General features: G+C 42.5%; 1 protein-coding gene across 2 annotated transcripts; it reads right to left on the bottom strand.

Moving 5' to 3' along the window:
• Positions 1 to 2,406: 2,406 nt before the first annotated feature.
• PLIN2 (perilipin 2) lies at positions 2,407 to 18,538 on the bottom strand. 2 transcript variants are annotated; one of them, XM_058695252.1, is made up of 9 exons: positions 18,434 to 18,538; positions 16,917 to 16,968; positions 16,637 to 16,832; positions 14,500 to 14,582; positions 13,385 to 13,670; positions 12,697 to 12,878; positions 11,451 to 11,585; positions 10,472 to 10,762; positions 2,407 to 2,813 (listed from the first exon to the last, which is right to left on the bottom strand). In XM_058695252.1, exons 2-9 carry the CDS (start codon positions 16,944 to 16,946, stop codon positions 2,673 to 2,675), a joined length of 1,344 nt encoding a protein of 447 aa, XP_058551235.1. In that variant the 5' UTR covers positions 16,947 to 16,968; positions 18,434 to 18,538; the 3' UTR covers positions 2,407 to 2,672. The 2 variants fall into 2 exon arrangements, with proteins under 2 accessions (XP_058551235.1, XP_058551237.1); XM_058695254.1 differs by lacking the exon at positions 2,407 to 2,813 and having other exon boundaries at positions 10,344 to 10,762.
• Positions 18,539 to 21,086: the final 2,548 nt, after the last annotated feature.

Below are 21,086 nucleotides of genomic sequence, written 5' to 3'. Positions count from 1 at the left end.
TGTGCCAATCCACTCAAGATTTACATGCCAGCAATCCAATTTACTTTCTAAAAAAATAGCTTAATGTATTATTGTAGGTGAAGCCCTTGTGACCACCACCAAGGACAAGAAATAAAACTTTTCCAGCCATCCCAGAAACCCCTCACTTCCCCAAAAATAAACACCATTCTCACTTTTATAGTAATCACTTCTTTGCATTGTCTTACAGTTTTACCACCTAAGTGTACTTCTCTAGACACTATTTGTATTTCCCTTACCTTTTTCTTTTTTTTTTTTTCAGTCTTTCACAGGGTTGGCTTCTTTTTAAATAATATCACTTAATATACAGGCTTTCCTCCATCCTCCCCCACTCCTTTTTTTCTTTACAATTTTTTCTTCTAATGTTTTCTTACAACTGCATCCTTGCTGCAGTTCAACACGTTCTTCTCTGTCTCTATCTTCTGTATTTCCTTCAAAATGACACCTGGATCCAGAGGATTGATGACATTCAGGTATGATCCCTTTGGCAAGTCTAGATGATAGTTGATGTATGTTGTTTCAGGCAGTGCATAGCTTCATTTATGCCATTGACAGGCGTTGATGCTAAATGCCTAGGTCTATTAATTCCTTGGGGATTGCAAAATGAAAATTCTAATTTATTGTTTGTTATGAACTGAATGTTTGTGCCTCCCTCTCCCCCTACTCCATTCCTATATTGTAATCCTATTCCTCAATGTGACGGTATTAGAAAGCGGGGTCTCTGGGAGGTAATTAGCATTAAATGAAGTCATCAGGGTAGAACCCTCCTGAATAGGATTAATACCCTTAGAGGAGTCACAAGAGAGCCTGCTTACTCTCTCTCTCTCTCTCTCTCTGCTCTTTCTGCCATCAGAGGATACAAAAAGAAGTGGACTCTGCAACCAGGAAGAGTCTTCACCAAAACCCAATCGTGCTGAAACATCTCAAACTTACAGCCTTCAGAACTGTGAGAAATAAATGTTTGTTTTTTAAACCGCTCAGTCTAGAGGCACCTGGGTGACTCAGTCAGTTAAGCTGACTTTGGCTCAGGTCATGATCTGACTCAGTCAGTTAAGCTTCTGACTTTGGCTCAGGTCATGATCTCACAGTTTGTGGGTTCGAGCCCCATGTCGGGCTCTGTGCTGACAGCTCAGAGCCTGGAGCCTGCTTCGGATTCTGTCTCCCTCTGTCTCTTTGCTCCTCCCCTGTTTGTACTCTCACTCTTTCTCTCTCTCGCTCTCTCTCAAAAATAAACATTTTAAACCACTTGGTCTAAGGTAGTTTATTATAGCAGTCCACACTGACCAAGATACCATTTTTTTATTCTGTTAGTAGCAATACTTTTATGATAGAAATTTTCCCTCATGGTCTAGTTTATCTCATGGTAAAGATACAAGGAAGAATAGACTGTTGATCCTTTCTCTTTATTTTACCAGTTAATTGGTTTGCTATCATCCCCTGAAAGTGACCAATGAAATTGTTTATATGTATAACAATATATTTAGATATTTAATGGGATATATTTAGATATTTAATGGAGTTCATATTTGATTGCAATTATTATCCTCATTGAAGTTCAAATCGTCCTATCTCTAGTCAATGGGAAACCCTTCAAATTGGCTTCCTTGCTATCTGGAATAGCAGGAAGTTCAAGGAGCATCTTGTACATTTTCTGCTTCAAATCTGAAATCAGCCATTTCTCCAAGAAGCCCTATTTCTTTTAGTGGAAAAAGGTATTTCAGAACCACTTTTTGGGGGCACCTGGGTGGCACAGTCAAATGAGCATCTGACTTCGGCTCAGGTCATGATCTCATATTTCGTGAGTTTGATCCCTGCATTGGGCTCACTGCTGTCAGCACAGCACCGCCTCGGATCCTTCGTCCCCCTTTCTCTCTGTCCCTCCCCTACTCACACTCTCTCTCAAAAAATCAATAAACATTAAAAAAAAAAACCAAAAACTACTATTTGGACACTAGGGACGCTCATAGCTACTGGCCTGACCATAGTTTCTACAATTTACTTAACGCTACTCTGTGCCAGGCATTGCTCTAAGCTTTTCACAAATGTTAATTTGTTTATTCTTCATAGCAAACCTATTGTTATCATCAAACTAAATCCCCATTTTACAGATGAGGAAGTTGAGGTACAGGGAAATTATGTAAATTGTTTAAAGTCACACAACTCGTAAGTGGCAGAGCCAAGATTAATATCCACAATCTTTACTCATCTTGATATACTTCCTCCCAGTTGACCTGTTTTCAGATGCCCACCCCTAGGCTAGGAGAAGGCAAAAAAACCCCTGACCTACAGACCCACTAAGACACCCCCATCCTGGGAGGCCAAAAATAAAAACAAAAACAAATGTCCATTACATTAGTATATTAAAAAAAAAAAGTCACTAACTCAAGATTATACAACACCATTTTTATTATAGGCATTTCAATAATTAAATTTTGAAGAATCATATAAAATGATATATGATACAGAACGAGGTTCTCTTACAAAAGTTTAGATCAATCAGTTTCATTACAATTAAGACCAAGCAGCCAAAGAAAAAAAAGAATAGATTAACCCACAATAGATTAATCCCGAAAACCTCAGGAATAAACACGCAAGCAAGCTTGAAGTTTACTGTGACACAAATTGTGTATTCAGCCAAAAGGAGTATTTTCTTGTTAGTTATTCAACATTTGGCCCTGAGAGGACACGGGGCCATTAGCATGTGAATGATCTGACCCATCCTCCTCTTCCAAAGCAATAATATCTGGAATTTCATCAGTCTCAGATGTCAAGTCTATAGCAGTGAAATCAAATACCTGTAAAAGAAGAATCTTGGATATTAAAACAAACACTAGTGAACTGCACTGTCCTCATGGAGACCCTGATTACTGCATGTGAATGAGCCTCCCTTTCTCCACAGCCATGCTTCCTGAAAGGTGTTTAGTCATATTACCACAGTTCACTCATATTATAAAACTTCTCTTTAAAATGAAACTAACTAGGGGGGAACTTACTAAATGAAAGTTTTCTTGAAAATACAAAATGTAAGGCATTTCCAGTTATTCATCTATTAATCTACTATTCTCTTAAAATCAGTAGTAATATTCCACTTTTCCAGAAGTCTGACTTAACAAATATAACCCTTTTGGGAAGCGTCTAGGAACTGAGGAAGGAAAAGGTGTTTTAATAGTTGAAACAGCCATCCCAAAGTCCTATTCTTCTCTGCATAGGAAAGGCTTTTAGGGATAAGAAGTTCTATTAGCTCTTACTTTACATACAATTTTGATAAGCTATGCGATGTTTCTTAGGCGACAGCAGATTAAAAGCAGAAAATTAGTAAGGTATAATAAATTACTAAAGGCTGGAATCTTGATAGCAGAGAAAAAAAAGTTAGCTAATTATCTAACAGAGGCAAAACAACAAAAATCCATCAAAATGCAGACAACAGGAGGGAAGAATGAGGAGTTACTGTTTAATAGTTACAGTTTATGCTTGGAATAATGATAAAGTTCTAGAAATAGAAAGTGATAATGATGGCACAACATGGTGAATGTACCTAATGCCATTGAATTGTACGCTTAAGAATGGCTAAAATGGGGGCGCCTGGGTGGCATAGTCAGTTAAGCGTCCGACTTCAGCTCTGGTCATGATTTCACGGTTTATGAGTTCGGGCCCTGCGTTGAACTCTGTGCTGACAGCTCAGAGCCAGAAGCCTGCTTCAGATTCTGTGTCTCCCTCTCTCTGCCCCTCCCCGACTCATGCTGTGTCTCCGTCTCTCAAAAACGAATAAACATTAAAAAAAAAAAAAAAAAAAGAATGGCTAAAATGGTAAATTTGATGCTGTGTATATTTCACAATTAAGAAAGAGTAAAAATGAAACAAGAGGAAAAACAGACAAGAAGAGGGAATCTTGTTTATCTTCCCAAAGAACTCAGGTGCTCAGAGAACTGTCTGGCCTGAGGTACAAACTTCTACCATTTATTCTTGAGGCTCTCAGTTTGGGTAGATCAAACTACATTCTAGCTATTTATCAATGTTCGCCTTGCAAAGATTCGATCCAACCTGACCTCCACCAAAGCCAGCAATGTTTATACAAATTGATTCAGAGCAACAGTCAGACAAGCCAACTATTACAATTTGAGCTTTAGTAGGTTAAAAGATACACCTTACTTAGCTCTCTCTTCTAAACTATGTCTGTTAATAGTATGTTTTAACATCCAATATGACTTTGTTTTTAACAAATATAAAATAGAACAGGAAGGTACAACACAAGAAGATACAGGCAGAGAGATTTTCTGGGCCCCAAAGAGGCAAGCTGCAGTTTTCTCTTATCAGAGAGCTAGAGTGCAAGAACAGAAAAAAAAGAAAGAAAGAAAGAAAGAAAAGAAAAAAAAAAAAAATGCATGCACTTTGACAACAGTAAGACAGCAAACTAAAACCCCATCCTACCACCCACCTCTTCTCAACCTGTCTCCTCACCTCTCACATGAGGAAGATACCTGATTTGGTTACAGATGAAGAATGAAGGTAGAATGAGCCTAACTTGTAAAAGGTGCTCAGTAAAGAGTAGCTTTTATTTTCATATGTTCCTTAAATACCAACACACACACACACACACACACACACACTACCACCAAAGTCACCTAACTTGTCCTATCTTTGCAGAAGGTTGGGGATCCCAAACTCAGAATTTTTGGAGAAAAGTTTTCAGCACCACTATCAAAAAAAAAAAAATCTCTAGTACCTGAGATGCTTTACAAGAGTCATGTGAATAATTCCCCTTCCTTATATCCAGAATGATCCAGAGTGTATAATGTCCATTAAATTCTTGGCTACCAGTAAAACCTACTTGGAGGCTGTGAATAGAGGGTAGGACAACTAAGAGGTAGTCACAATCCATCAAGTTTCCATGGTGAGTTTAATGTAAAATGTAGTGATTGTGCCTGACCATCTTCATGAGAAATGTGGCACAAGAGAAATCATTTCACACATCTATAAAATAAATCCTTTTTCATTGACATGAGCAAGTGTAGTTTGGACCATTGATGGAGTGTAAGGAGTCTCTTTCAGAGAAAACCCATTCAGGGATAGAGGCCACACTCAAGAATCCGGTACTTACTATGGAATTAATGAGATAATCATAGTCCCCCCCTGAAAGGACAGGAAACCATCAACACATGCTTTTCAAGAAACCAAGTGACCATGCTAGGATTCCTGCAACCTGTTATTCATACAACCTCTGGGGCACCTTTCATAACATAGACTTCATTGATTCACATATTTATTATAACAACTTTCCAGAAGGTGGCACTATAAGGTGCCATTTTCTAATTTGCCTAACAGTAGGCTAGTGCTTGGTGGCCTGGTGCCCTGGCTAAGGTGAGACTATTACAGAAATAAAAATAACATCTGTGGGAAGGTAACTTGCTAGTAAAGGTGTATATGCAATGCTGATATGACACAGAATCAGGAAAATTGGTTTATTTTGAAATAAAGTAGAGAAGCGCTAATGTAGTGACAAGAAGAAACTGAAATTTAAGTTTGTATAAAAGTAATTTGATTTCTAGGGTTATGAAAGGATCATGCAAGAGGTAGTGACTAGCTCTATCACCAAATACATAAGATAAACCCTGGTGAGAGTTCGATTTAGCACAAACGTCTCACCACCCAGAACAGATTGCATACGCAGCTTGTTTATGTGCTTGTGAGCTACAGAACTCTGTTTTACATGAACACTGTTTTACATGAACACTGTTCTGTTTTACATGAATACTGAGTACCATCCCCTGGTGCACATCACCTTCCCTACTGTAGAAACACCCTCTTGTACCCTGATGCTTTGTCCTCAGCCAACAAGAGTCTGTGGAAGTGATTAGAACTCTTAGCAAAGGGAGCAGGTTGACACCGATCACAAAGTGATCCTTGGTAAGTATCCATTGCACAGCATTCAGCTAGTCACTGTTAACTCCTGTGTATTCCATTCGTTTGAGCAGGTAAATCAAGCGTAGGTCTTAGGACACTTTATGGAACCCACACTGGGAGTCTTGTTTGGAGAGAAGGAACTATAGGTAACCCTAGTCCTGTTTCCTTTGCTTCTCTAACAGTATTCAGTGGGCCACCTACAGTAGAATCACTAGGGATGATGCTTTCTATTTTAAGAGATGCTTTGATTTTTTTTTAAGGGATGCTTTTAAAAACTGCAGATGTCTGGTACTACCACCAGACTAGTAACCAGATTCTCTGGAGGTGGAACCCATGAATCTGCATTTTGTCAATTTCTCCAGTTGATAATCCCTGGCATAGACAAAGAGGGCAGAACACTCCCTGGTGTGCTGTTAACCATGCCAAGAGTTCATTTTATACACAGGAGTCAGCCTGATTGATCCATTAACTACCTCCTTAGCTGAGTTTTCCTGTGCTCTAGCCTGTGCAGACAAAACAAAAGTTGAAGTGCTTCATTCACACCGTTCAACATCTACTCTTATTAACGCTAAGCTTTAATTTAAATGGTTGGATAGGGGCGCCTGGGTGGCTCAGTCAGTTAAGCATCTCAGTTCAGCTCAGCTCAGGATCTGGCAGTTTGGGGTTTTCCAGCCCCACATCGGTCGCTCTGCTGTCAGCATGGAGCCCACTTCAAATCCTCTGTCCCACCTCTCTCTGCCCCTCCCTTCCTTGGTCTCTCTCTCAAAAATAAACATTTTTTATAAAACCTTAAAAAAAAAAAAAAATAAATAAATAAGTGGATGGATGGAATAAAAGCCAAAATACAAGTGTTGGTGAAGATGTGGAGAAAACAGAATCCTCATACCTTGCTGGTGGGCACGTAAAATAGTACAGCCACTTTGGAAAACAGTTTGGCAGTTTCTCAAACAAGTAAACACATGGTGTCTATGACCTACTCTCCATTCCATTCCCACACATATACCCAAGAGACATGAAGACATAATTTAAGTGGTAACTAGTTCTCCAACACTACCTACATAAAAGTACCATTTAATCTATTCACTACTTTTGTAAGATGCAGTTAACACTTTTCTTTTTTTTCAGTTTATTTATTTTGAGACAGAGCAAGCATGAGCAAGGGAGGGGCAGAGACACAGAGAGAGAGAATCCCAAGGCTCTGCACACTGTCCAAGAACTCACGAACCATGAAATCATGACCGGAGTCAAAACCAAGAGTTGGACACTTATTTAACTGACTGAACCATCCATGCACTCCTTTCCTAAGTTCTAGAAGACATTAGAACATTTTTTTCCCCTCTCACAGGAAATATCACCTAAGTTAGCATTCCCTTTTGCTTTGGTCAATAAAACTGAAAACTCAAATTGTTGCCCTGCCATTCCTATACTGCCTTATGCTGAAGTGTAATATTTTGCAGGTTAACTTTATAATATAGGTAGGGAATTTTTAAATTGGCAGCCTGGAACAGAGTGAGGGATAAACAATGTCCTATACCAGGATATTACTTGAATGTTCATCAACAAGCTTCCCCTAAGACCATAAGTCTCTTGAGCAAAGTTTCTGGTTTTACCATTTTCATCAGGGCAGAATCCATGCCTTATACTACTAGGAACTCAAATACCAAATTAAATCACTTTGTAACGCAGCTACATAGATAGAATAACATAGCCACCTACATCTCACGAGACCATCATCCATGCAGACTCAGTACTAGGTCACTCTTGGAGCTGGGACAGTCCCAAGTCCATGAGAGCACAGGGAGATCAGGGAGATCAGACCGGCAAAAGGCCCTCCTTTCCATACCCCCACATCTGCTCTCCCAGGCATCATTTAGACTCCATTTCCTTAAAGACTGGTGCACAAATATCTATCCTGCTCTTTATTCCTCCTTCCCTCACCAGCCACCTCTATGAGCTAAATGATATTCTAGAAGAGAGATTTCAGATAGACCAAATTTGTTTTTCCCTTCTCAGTTCATTAGCTCTTCAATACCTACATTGCACTTTGATAGTGGATAGATTTTCCTAATCACGTCCTGATATTACGCCTGGACTGGCAACTTAAAGATGCTGTATGTCACTGCCCCACAGTGGTGTCCCCCTATGCCTCTAGTGCAAAACAGAAAGACACCCCATCCTCAAACATTTCACTTTCATCTGTTGAAGCGTCACTAATTTTACATTACGGGTGAGAATACTAAGGCTAAGAGATGAATGGCTAGCACACCATATTCTTTTGATTTTTCTACCCAGAACTAACCAGAGTCCATGTTATTATTACAAAGGAAAAAAAAAAACAAAAAACCTTTGAACACTCAAGCATGCCACGTCAGCCTTCATGCAGCCAAATGTTTAAAAACCGTCCATAGTTAGATATTGTGCTTAATCGGCTTTTTTTCTCACTAGAATTGTCTTCCTTGGGGAAAAGTCTGTTAAACCAAACTGCCAGTTTATGCAACAATAAAGCTGTAAGATGCAAGACCATGGACTTTGAGACATGTTGACAATAGAATGGAATGCACATGGGCACAAACTTGAGACACAAAGCCAGACAAAACCACAAGTGAGCACAGCTCATAGCAAAAAAATGAGGGCTAGTGCTGTTTTTCTGGAAGCTAAGTAGTCTTGTTCATGAATAGCTTTGAGAATGGTCTCCTTTCCATAAGCAATTCAGTTGGCCCTGTAACTTTCATAATGGGAAAACAAGTTTATGTTCAGGGTAAGAAAGTATGTGTATAGTTACGGTATGTAATTTACCAACCAATTAGAACAAACCACAAGATAGAAGCCTTGGAGTTTTGAGGGGGAGGGGCAAGGTCATGTCCAATTAGGATGAAGAAGTTAAAAAATATTTAAGAGTCAGTTGCTCTAGAAAATGCCAGTTCTTGGGACCAGGCAGGCAAGTGAATGGATGGGTTTCCATCCGGAAGCCCATGGAATTGTGGCAGTCCACCTTCCCAGTAACTAGATACTTCTTGGCTTCAAGTATCTCAGTGAGTCTCTCCCCTCCAATTCATCTCACCTGTGTACTGATTCCTGGAGTTACCTCAAGGGGCAAAACTTAGTTCTGTCACTTTGTAAGCTTTGATGGTCTCATTCACATCAAGGGCACATGCGGTTACGTGCAGCCTCCTTGTTTTCTTGGGGAGAAAGGGGAGGGAGGAACCAGAATATAAAGAGACAAACCTTAGACTTCAGCTCTAAAGAGCAGCCTTGCTATCCTTTTCGCAGGGACAGGCAGAAGTATGTAGCTCTATTTGACAAGTTGTTTTTTAAACAGTTTGGCATCCTGCAGCTTTGTTACAAGGAGATTCATGAGATTTCCTCCCTAGTTGACCAACACTGAGGGACTAGAAGTCTGAACACCCTCAGGTGGAGGTAAGAAGAATCCTTTCCTACAGAAGGATCCAAAGTCTAAAAGTCTTTCTATTTCTAATTATTCCTAAAGGTATCTCCCCAACTATTGTTAGTGACTTTCTCCCAAAGTGACAACATGGCAAGTCAAGCTGAGCTGAGACTGGACACTGACTAGTCTCGGTTCAGGGCTCTCGCTTTCAACAGCCCTTTACCAAGAAAGGCATACTGCCTTTAAAGGAAACTGATGCCAATTGCTTCCTTTCAGTTTTGATTCCTTTTCAGCCATAAGTAGCCTTCTACTGGCCTAAAAACCCTCTCTCAGAGGTTGAGTGAATGGGGAGATAAAGGCAACAACTGTCACCTTGTAAAAATTCTGGTATGCACATTAGCTTTTAATTTGTTTAAGACCTGTTGTGAAACCCTCCATTTTTAGCACTAGCCTTCTAATGTTATTACCCTGCCAAGTTCCCCACTGGGCCAGCTGGAATTCACAGATGTGTGTTAATAACCCCATCATGCAGGCCAAGCAGCTCTATGAAAGCAACACACGAAGCACATGGAACACACAGCATAAAATCGATCTATTCTGCAGTGAATTTTATTGATTTCATAGGGGACATTCCTTTATGAAAAATAAAAAACTGAAGTTGTACAGGCATGCTTGGTGAGACCAATCAGTGACAAAGCCTGCTCAGACCAAACCGGAGCAGATACCAGTTCACACCACAGCCCACATGAAGGTGTTTTTATTCAATACAAATAAACAGCAACAAGGCTAACACGCTGAGACCATAAAGCACTGAAACTTTTTGTGAGTTCGACCAATGTATCATCTAGCATTCTTTTCTTACCAGCCAGGTAAACAATAGAACGCGTCTGCTGATGCCAGAAATTTTAAAGCTCTGAATCCAGTTAGAAAAGACTACAACTGGGGACGTTTTTCCTAGCTAGCTGCTTCCCCAATTCCGAGTTGTCTAGCAGGTTAATTTCAACAGAACAGAAAGGATCATCTGGCTGGCTGAACCATCTACTGGTGACAAGGACAGGTTTAATGTGTTTTGTGCTGAGGCTGCTGGGCCTGACTGGTTGTGTCCTTCTCTGCACCTTGGTCCTGAGCATTCTGAGACTCAGTCAGCTGAGGATAAAAGGGACCTACCAGCCAGTTGAGAGGTGTGTTGTTAACAAGATAATCCATCACATCATCTAAAGACTCCTTCATTTTCTGCAGCTGCCCCTTGCTAGAAGTGAGGAGGCCGTCAGACACTTCCTTAAAGGAGGCAGCGTTGCGGAACACTGAGTAGATGTCACCAGCCATCACCACCACGTGACTGGCCTGATCCTGGATGTTCTGTGGTAACCCCTGGATGTTGGACAGCAGGGTGTGGCACGTGGTCTGGAGCTGCTGAGTCAGGTTGCGGGCAATAGCAAGAGTACGTGACTCAATGTGCTAAAAATAAAGCAAGTTTAAAAGTTAGCAGTGAATCCAACAGGGCTATTTAGCAGTCAGTTCAATTACAGTAAACTGGGTATGTGTCTACCACGTATGTGGATTCTTTGACTTTTCAAAATCCTCATAAGAACCCCAGAATACAAGAGCAGTTCTGTCCACTTTTCAGTAGGCATATGAGCTTTGGGAAACCAAAGAACCACTTTCTAGGACTACAACATGGCATTTCTTCTGTCTGGAACATCCGGGCCCTTATTGCCCTTTCACCTAGTTTATTCACCCATTAGAACTCAACTTAGCACTCCTCTCTTCCAGGAAGCCATCTGACTCACCCATCCTTTCTCCAAGGCTGAGTTAGGTTCCTTTCTTATACATTCTCATAGCACCTGTGTTGATGCTAGCAGAAAGCACTGTGGCAATAAAAATGCCATATCACCTGTGAGTCTGTGCCCCTTATGAGGGCAAGGCCTAAGTTTCTCATTTACTTGTATTCTGATATGGGCAAGACGTGGGTCTGTAGGTTAAATTACTGCACATTTTGCTTTTCTGTCACTGAACAACCTATGTACCCAGTACTGTTCAAACTTGTGATAGAAGACACTATTCTAAGAGGAATAATGGGAAAATGGAAATGAAAAATAAGAACATCTTCAGAAACTGTACTGGATGACTCTCCCCAGTGTCTCACCTCAGCACAGTGGGATTCATCTGTATCATCATGGCCGATGCTTCTCTTCCATTCCACCCAGGAGAGATAGAACTTATCCTGAGCACCTTGAATTTTCTGGTTGGCACTCTGCACATTCTTCCTGGCAAATTCAATCTAGAGTATGTTGAAATAACACAAAGGAACAAACCAGTCAGACATGCATTCATATTAGCCGGTTCTCAGAGGATATAAATCAGATAATATAAAAAACAAGAATTTCCATGAGAGTTTAAGGAGAGTTGTCCCCACTATCATTGTTATTACCAGTTTTTGTAAATCAACCAAGTAATCACAGTTTTTTACTGCCTCTATTTATTAAACCACTGTCTCCAAATTTACGTCTACTTTAGCACAGGTAAGGTAACTCAAATTTAACATGTATATACATAAAACATAAAATTACAAAAGGAAAAGGAATTAAAACCCCCTCTTCCCTGTTGCCAGCTACCTCTTTCCCCTTCCAAGAAGAAACCAGCTTCTAAGGATAGTACAATATCTGTTTTGCAACTTGGCAATCTTTAATGGCTACACAAGTCTTTTATGATGTATCAATTTAATTACTTTCCGATTAGTTGACAGGCATCGTTTATAGTGTTTTGTAACTCTAAACTTATCTGTGCATCTATAAAGAAACATTTTTTTTAAACGTTTATTTATTGTTGACAGAGACAGAGCATGAGCAGGGAAGGGGCAGAGAGAGAGGGAGACAAAGAATCCGAAGCAGGCTCCAGGCTCCAAGCTGTCAGCACAGAGCCTGACTCGGGGCTCAAACCCACAAACGCTGAGATCATGACCTGAACCAAAGTGGAACGTTTAACTGACGGAGCCACCCAGGAGCTCCTACAAGGAAACATTTCTAAAAGTAAAACTGCCTAAGGCATAGGTGTGTTTGTAACTTGCCCAGAACAATCCCTCGTATCCCCCAGGAAAACACAAGTACAGGCACACCTCTTTCTCTACCTCACTGCCCACAGCATCAAATTTTGCCACTGTGATAGGCCAGGGGAAGCATCTGGAACTTGGCCCCTCAGAAGAAGACTAACATCGCTTCATGTATTTCAGCCATTTATCGTTCCTTTTCAGTGAGTTGTCTGTATAACTCTTTGCCCATTTTTCTACTGGGTTGTTCACAAGATTAAAATTCCTGGATGTCATGATTACATTTCTCTCATCCCTCCAGAGGGATGGGCTCACTTTAGCTACCTTTAAATGAAGTTCTACTCACCAGGTTAACAGTGGAATGGAGCTGAGAAATGGTCTCTTGGCTTTTTTGCTTGGCTTCTTTAACCCTGCTGAGAGCCTGCTGGTAGGCACGTGAGCGGAGCTTGGTAGACAGGGATCCCAGCCTAATGTAATAACTTGGCTTCTGAACCGTATCAAACCCTTCAACCTTTTTTGCTTCTTTTTCTGAAATTAGAAATAAAGGAACAAAAATCCCAAGGGATCACACCTAGAAGTGAGGAGGCCTGGCCTCTAACCTGGATCTTACCTTGTTGATTCTACCCACCCACCTAGCAATTATGCTCTCATTCCCCCAGGACAGCTCCTGTCTGCCTCTGGGCTTGACCACCCAAAACACACATATCACTGCATCTGACATCTTTATCTACGCGTGTCTCAACCCCTTCCCCCACCCCTATCAGTGAGCTTCTTGGGCAACACAGTATCTGGCACATAGCAGGCACTAAATGTTTAATGATTCTGTAAAGCAGCCCATTGAAAATAACCCATTTATAGAAAACTTCTCTAAGTTAATTTCTCCCAAAGTTTCCAAACTTACTATGTAGAACTCTATATGAAACAACTCAGAATCAAACAGGTGACTTTTGGTATATGAAGTAGATCTCAATGAAGCAGTTTTAAAAGACAGATTTAAGATATAAACTATGAGTTCAAGACAAATATCCAATTACCTAGTTCTTTCTCAGTGAGAGGGAGGTACTGGTCTACCAGCAACTCGGATTTGGCGAGTGCATTCTCTACTCCACTGCTAACCAGCTGCATCATCCGACTTCCCAAGACTGTGTTAATGCCGCCATTGACCACAGACTTGGTCTTCTGCACACTGCCAGTCACTGCTCCTTTGGTCTTGTCCATCACCCCAGTGATGGTGCTGGCCATGGTATCCTTGGCTCCAGTCACAGTAGTTGTCACAGCATCTTTTGCCCCAGTCATAGCACCTCTGGCATTGGCAACAACCTACAAGTAAAAAAACAGATTGCCTGGCTGATCAGAAACACAGGCGTAAATATAGAATTATAGTCTTAACGAGGACAGCCTCATTTGAAGTGCTTAACAAGGAATCTGGCCCTTTCACTCTCTAGCTTTAGGTCTTAGGCAAATTGCCCAAGAGTTAATAAGCATCAGTTTCCTCAGCAGGTCTATCTGCCCTATCTGCCACCACTCAAGCGTTGCTGGAGGAGCCAATAAGGTCAAACGATACAAAATGTGTCAAGGTATTTCATTTTAACTAGGACAAACGTAATAAGGTACAAAAGATCCTCTAAAGAAGAATGGCATTTTCCATGTTGACATGCTCACAGTGAGAGCAGCAGCCCAGGCACACCTAGGAGCACAGACAGGTGGTACCATGCCCACCTGGCCCTAGGAGCACAGCCCCAGAAGGTCAACACCTGGGCAGAGACGTCAGTTCCCCATCCTAAAGGATGGGCTCTCAGACACCGTGAGAAAAATGTTTATATACCACCTCTTCATTTATCTAATACCATATGGAATCAGTTATTTGTGACAGCAATATCATCTACAGAGGCAAAGCCACAAAATCAATAAAGATCATACTAAAGCATGACAACCAAAGGGGGCGAATTCATCTTGTTCCTTAGAGATAACCTGACAGTAATTCAGCAAGTAAGGGAGTGGCCATCGCTGTTTCAAAAATACATTCAGGAGGAGAATTTATTTCTCCTGTTTATGGCATGTTCATGACACGCACAGCCTGGGCTAACCAGACAGAACATGAAGACGTGTGAGGCAGCAAGCCTTGGCACTCTTGCCCAACCAAGCTCACCTGGTTTGTTGGCTGATTCAGAATAGGCAGTTTCTCCTCAATCCTGTCGAGCCCCTTACAAGCATAGGTATTAGCAACTGCAACTAGAAGAATCACAAATGAAGACAATGTTAAGTGCAGATAGGAAAGTATACTATTATACCTTGGACCTTTGGCATTTTTATAAAAAATTGGAAGAATGTCGATCTTCATTTACAATACAACGCATTGCCTAGTTTCTCTAGCTCAGATGGAAGAGGCTTAGCAGGTTGCTGGCAATTGTCTTCTACAGACAGGGAAATAAGGAAGTGGAAGGGAGCAGCAGGCAGTAGCAACGCCGTGCCAGGCAGGAAGCTGGCTAAGAAGCTTCTTCCTCATCAACTGGTATCTAAGGTGAATGCTAAGAGAAGCCAGGCTTCAACTGAACCCTCATTCAGGGAATGAGGTATCTGAAAATTCTAAAAATTAGCACTTCCTGTCCAGTTTAATCCCTACCTACACTTAATTCAGTAAGTGGCACTGTATTTTGGGTTATTAGCAGGAAAAAGCATGCTAACAGCACCCTGAACGTCACCAACAAAGCACAGATTTTAGTCCAAGCTTCCCTTCCAATGATGGCCAAGCCAAGCACTAGTAACAAATCCATCTGGGAAGAAGCAGAGTTGGAAAATTGGTCCCTAACGGTTCCTCATAATCCCAGAAGGCCATGATTTAACCATTTAGAGGAAGTATCTAAACCTTTACTCAAAAGCAGTTAATAACATAAAAAAATGGAACCCTTCCTACACTACTAGTGGGAATGTAAAACGGTGCAGCTGCTTTGGAAAACAAGCCGGCAGTTCCTCAAAAACTTAAGCAGTTAACATATGACCCAGCAATCCCACTCCTAGGTATATACCTGAGACACCTGAAAACATATATCCACACAAAATCTTGTACACGAACGCTCACCAGTAACATTCAAGATTTAGCATCACCGAAAGTAGAAGGAACCCAAATGTCCATCAACTGATGAATAAGTAAAATGCGATCTATCCACACAATGGAAAATGATTCCACAATAAAATAAGGCACTGATACAACACGACATGGATAAACCCCGAAGACATTATGCTAAATGAAAGAAGCCAGTCATGAAAAACATTTTTCATGGTTCCATTTATATTAAATGTTCAGAAAAGAGAAGTCTATAAAGACTGAAAATAGATTAGTAGTGGCCTAAGGGGGTTGGAAGGAGATGGGGAGAGACTGCTAATGGGCGTAAGGTTTCATCCTTTTTTTTTTTTTTTTAATTGTAGCAAAATACAAACATACACTTCACCATTTTCACTATTTAAAATAAAAACGGTTTTACTTCTGCATAATTCAGAGGCATTAAATTCATTCACAATGGTATGAAATTATCACATTATTTTCAGAACTTTTTCAACATCCTAAACAGAAACTGGTATGAGGTCCCTTTCTGAGGTGATGAAAAGGTTCTAAATGGATTATAGAGATACTTGCACAACTCTGAATATACTAAAAACTACTTAATTGTACACTTTAAGTGGGTGAGTTCTATGGTGTGTTAATTGTATACCAAAAAAATGTTACTTTTGACAATAGTTCATGCATATTGTGTGATCCCAAGGAAATCAGTTATTCATTTCACCCACTAGCTCCCTTGTGACCTCTGCTGACAGAGGCATCACTGGAGGACTGTTTAACTCTCTTGAACATCTGCTATTGTTATGAGGCACTTTCCATAATAAGGGTACCTGGTAGGGCTTTTTTTTTTTAAAGTTTATTTTTGAGAGAGAATGGAGAGCAAGCAGATAGAGAACAAGCGGGGAGGGACAGAGAGATGGAGACAGTCAGCACTGTCAGCACAGAGCCTGATGTGGGGCTCGAACTGACGAATCGTGAGATCATGACCAGAGCCAAAGTCAAGAGTCAGACACTCAACCGAATGAGCCACCCCAGTGCCCCTACCCAGCAGTTTGTACGTAAAGGCAGTATGTACCTAAGGAAAGGCGGAAAGGCAGAGGGGGTTCCCTGAGGCTGCCTCTAAGTGCTAGGGGTCTAAGGCTGGCTTTCACATATTCTAGACAGTTCCTGGCTCACCCCTGCCCAATCCCTTGGACTGAATCTTGAGGAAGAGATCAGAACTACTCACTTTGTGGCTCCAGCTTCTGGATGATGGGTAGAGCACTCGTCACAGCCACAGAAGTGATGGTCTTCACACCCTTCTCTGCCATCTCGCACACGGACTTCAAGCAAGGATACTGATCCTTTGTACTGATGTAAGCCGAGGAGACAAGGTCGTATGTGGAGCTCACCAAGGGTAGGTTAGCTACCCTAGTGACCACACTCTGCAACCAAGGCAGAGGAAATCGTTAATTCCTCAAAACACACGGGAGGGAAAGGAATCAAGAAACTGTATTTAAAGGTCATACCGGTTGTGGATTAACTGCGACCGATGCCATTTTTCCTCCTGAAGAAAGAAATCTGTGGAAGAGAAACTTCTTTCAGGACACCAGGGTAAGACTCTCCCAGACTCAGTCCCCACTCAAGTAAATGTTAATTTCAAGAGAAACATGCAAGATACAGTAGGTGTGGTCTTCTGCATTTCTCCCAGGCCTCAAGCTGGCAGCTCTCCCCTAGGCAAACACCTTCTGAGGCCGGCTTTCAGAATTTATGGGTAAAATTCCAATAGAAAACAGGGTCTATAGGAAACAGCAAAGTTATTGGGATGTTTGTCTTGTTCTCCACCAGGATATTAGGAATGCCTTTTGAAGAGGAACATCTGTTCACAAAAACTGTGGAACCAAGTTAAAATCCATGATAAAACTATAGAGAGGGGTGCTTGGCTGGGTCAGTCAGTACAGCATGCGATTCTTGATCCAGGGTCGTGAGTTCAAGCCCCATGCTGGGTGTAGAGATTACTTAAAAATATTTTTTTATTAAAATTTAATGGTTTTTCTTTTCTTTTCTTTTTTTTTGAAAGAGAGAGAGAGAAACAGCGCAGGAGGTGCAGAGAGAGAGAGAGGCACAGAATCTGAAGCAGGTCCCAGGCTCTGAGCTGTCAGCACAGAGCCCCAGGGGCTGGAATTCACTAACCGGGAGATCATGACCCTGACCTGAGCCAAAGTTGGACGCCTAACCAACTGAGCCAACCAGGCGCCCCTAAAAGTAAAATATTTTTTAAAAAGATTTCAAGTAGAAGACATCTTTGACAGGACCATCTGTGATAAAATGAGGCACCGATAAATAGCTCATTGATAAAATGGAGCACTTTAGGAGAATTTATTCCTTCCTTTGAAGGGACTGCAACTAGTCTAGGGGAGACTAAAGCACGAGAGGGAAGGCGGGCTCCCAGGAATTGAGAAACATTCCAGGAGGCTTTTAAATGTTCATTTAGTTCCTCCAACGACTATACACCCACATAAAACTGCCTCACTGCTAAGCAGCAGACCTGGGAAGGAAGAATCTATCTGCACGGCCCGCTGTCCACCACTTCAGGGCTAGTCAGTCTACCCTCCGGTCGCCCAGGGTCCCAGTGACACAGGAAATGAGCCACCCCGAAGGGGCAAGTCAGGCGCCAGCACCCACAGCCTTGCTGTCGCCATGAACCCCACAGAGTTCTGCCTGGAGACGATTTGCTAGCACATTTCCTTTCCGATAATGTACTTTCGGGGACAAATGGAAACTGTTACCGCGCAACCAAGCCAAGAAGCTACACCCGCACTGAAGCTGCTGGCAGAGATTCCAGAAAGGAAAAAAAAAAAAAAAAAAAAAAAAAGCAAGACTGGAAAGCGCAGGCCCAGGAGACCGCCCCTTCCCAGCCCGGACCCGGAAACCGCCCCGAGGCCGCGAGGCGGGCAGGCTCCGGGACCACCGCCCAGTCCCCTAGCCTGGAGCCGCGCGGGGGACCCGGGCCAGGCCGCGGGTCACACAGGGGGCGCGCACCTACCAACCGATATTAGCGCAGAGACCAGAGTCCGACGAGTCCCACGCGACGTTCAAAGCCAGGCTCTGGCCACCCGGCTATATACCCCGCCGGCCCCGCCCCCCGCGCCCCCGCAGCACGTGACCCGCGGCCCCTACGCGGAGCAGCCGCAGCCCCGCCCGAGGGTCGCGCTGCCGCCGGCGTGAGCGCCCTGCCCGGCGGGTGGCGGAGGTCGTCGGCGTGCCGGCGGCCTCGCGGGTTTTGCACAAGGAGTCGGCGGAGTCGCGTTACGAACGAACCGTAACCTGTTGATTACCGTCAGTCCGCAGAACAGAGCTGCCTTTAAAAGCGGAAACGACGGCTTCTGGGATTATTTTTAGCGAGTAAATGACTTCTAACGTTTGGTGAAATTTTAACCTGATGACGGTCCTGTAGAGATTGTTTTATTGCTTTTTTGTCTTTAAGGTTAGTTTTTCAAATGTATTTCTCATTTATTTAATTCACAGGAAGGGCTTTAGAATGCCGTCAGTTGGTCTCCTTTTTTTCCCCCAGGAACAGTTATTTCCAAATCACTCCAGGATGGTAGCTGCCTGTGCTTATTATGCAAGATGGTCTGTAAAAAAAATTGTTATGCTTTTTCAAAGAAAGAAAGGGTAGTTACATCGTCAACATTTGCGTCCCAGTTTTTTTCGTCTTAAAAGGCAGGGACTTGAACCAGATTATCTGAGCAAACAAGTTGCAACGGCCCGGGCAGGGTAGGAGCTCCGTGGACGTGTCCCCGAACAGACCAGCGACAGGGGATCCCCGCGTGATGTCGCCGCCAGCCTTTGCCCCCTCGCGCTCTCTCTCACGGGGAAGGCAAACAAGGGACAGGTGGAAGGGGAACTAGCGCCCGGGACGGCCGCCAGGTCATGGCCGCCTCCCGGGGCCTGGCGACTGGCTGTGTCAAGCAGCGGCGTTTCAACTGTGGAAAGCCCTCAAAAGCTCCATTACTTAACTTATGGTGCGTGCACATAGATAGTGTGTATCATATCTGCAGCTCCAAACTGACCATTAAAAATGTATCCCGTACATTTTTAATGGGTGGCTGAGTCGGTTGAGCGTCCGACTTCGGTTCAGGTCATGATCTCACTGTCCGTGAGTTCCAGTCCCGCCTAAGGCTCCGTGCTGACAGCCCAGAGCCTGGAGCCTGTTTCAGATTGTCTGTCTGTCTGTCTGTCTGTCTCTCTCTCTCTCTCTCTCTCTGCCCCTCCCCCACTCATTCTCGCGCTCTCTGTCAAAAATAAGTAAACATTAAAAAAAAAAAAAAAAAAGCATCCCTCATATAAGACCGAAGCCCTGCATCTAGAGGTCCTCCGCAAGAGAATACAGTATTTCTCCCTCCTTTCGCACCCTGCGATTCAAAATGAAACAATACTAAACCATAAGATAAATGTTAGGAAGTCCAAAAAGGTACTGGGTTGGTTTATGTTTTCCCCCACTATGTTGACATTTTCAATGCTTTAAGCAATCAAATTCTTTCTCTCTCTTTTTTTTTTTTTCTTTTTGTTGTTCCAGCTTTGTTAGGGCTATCAGCAGAGGTTTGGTGTGTCAGTTGTTAATCAAACCCCTGCTGTGATGTAAGATGGCAGGAATGTATTGAATTTTGAGTAATAAAGAGTTGAGTGTTTTTTTTTCTTTTTTTACTTCCCTCTAATCTGACCTCTCATTTTGCAACAGAGAACTCTTGCCCTTTCACCTACAATGGCTCCATTTTGTCCTCTTTTGTTTTAAACCCCTGAGTCACTTGTCCACCTTAAGGCTGAGCATGCTTCCTTTTGCTTTTTTATTTCTGTAAAGGTGAGGGCTCCAGGGACTAATCTTAAATCGGTTAAGCATCTGACTCTTGATTTCTTCTCAGGTCCTGATCTCACAGTTTGTGAGTTCACTCTCTTCTCCACCCCTCCCATGCACTCGCGCTCTCTCTCTCCTCTCTCTCTCCAAATAAATAAACTTAAAAAAATTCTTTTTAAAGAATTGTTTTTGCGTAGTGCGGTAGGGAATTAGTGCATTAGAATCGCCTGGGTACTTGTTACACATTCAGCCTCCTTCCCCAGACCTACTGAATTAGGATCTCCAGGGAGTGAGGCCCAGGAGCCTGCATTTTTTTTTTTTTTTTAATTTTTTTTTTTCAACATTTTTTATTTATTTTTGGGACAGAGAGAGACAGAGCATGAACGGGGGAGGGGCAGAGAGAGAGGGAGACACAGAATCGGAAACAGGCTCCAGGCTCCGAGCCATCAGCCCAGAGCCTGACGCGGGGCTCGAACTCACGGACCGCGAGATCGTGACCTGGCTGAAGTCGGACGCTTAACCAACTGCGCCACCCAGGCGCCCCTGGGAGCCTGCATTTTTAACAACACCCCTTTTGAATATCACCCCTTTACTCTTGACATAGCACATTCACATATTCCTCACATTTGAGCCTCACAACAGTCTGGAAACTCAATGAAATGGGGATTGTTAACTCCCATCTTCTAAATGAAGAACAACTTCAGACAAGTTATGGGATTTGCCCACAGTCTTACGACTTAGCAGCCAGCCAGGCAAGATTAGATCATAAGGGCATGACCTGGACTCCTTACCTAATTTCTCTTTGTCTTAGTTCCCTCATCTATAAAGTGAAAATAATAATCCT

This window comes from Neofelis nebulosa, chromosome 12 (assembly GCF_028018385.1).
Source record: "Neofelis nebulosa isolate mNeoNeb1 chromosome 12, mNeoNeb1.pri, whole genome shotgun sequence".
Lineage (NCBI taxonomy): Eukaryota > Metazoa > Chordata > Mammalia > Carnivora > Felidae > Neofelis > Neofelis nebulosa.
Note: the sequence above shows the minus strand (reverse complement) of the source record. Positions and strands in the feature narration are given on the sequence as shown.

Excerpts from the sequence above, each read along its gene's own strand:
- PLIN2 (XM_058695252.1), bottom strand. The coding sequence starts at position 16,946 with ATGGCATCGGTCGCAGTTAATCCACAACCG. Across the intron at positions 13,671-14,499 it reads TGAATCAGCCAACAAACCAG|GTTGTTGCCAATGCCAGAGG; the intron begins GTGAGCTTGGTT and ends TTTTACTTGTAG. Across the intron at positions 12,879-13,384 it reads TCTCACTGAGAAAGAACTAG|AAAAAGAAGCAAAAAAGGTT; the intron begins GTAATTGGATAT and ends TTCTAATTTCAG.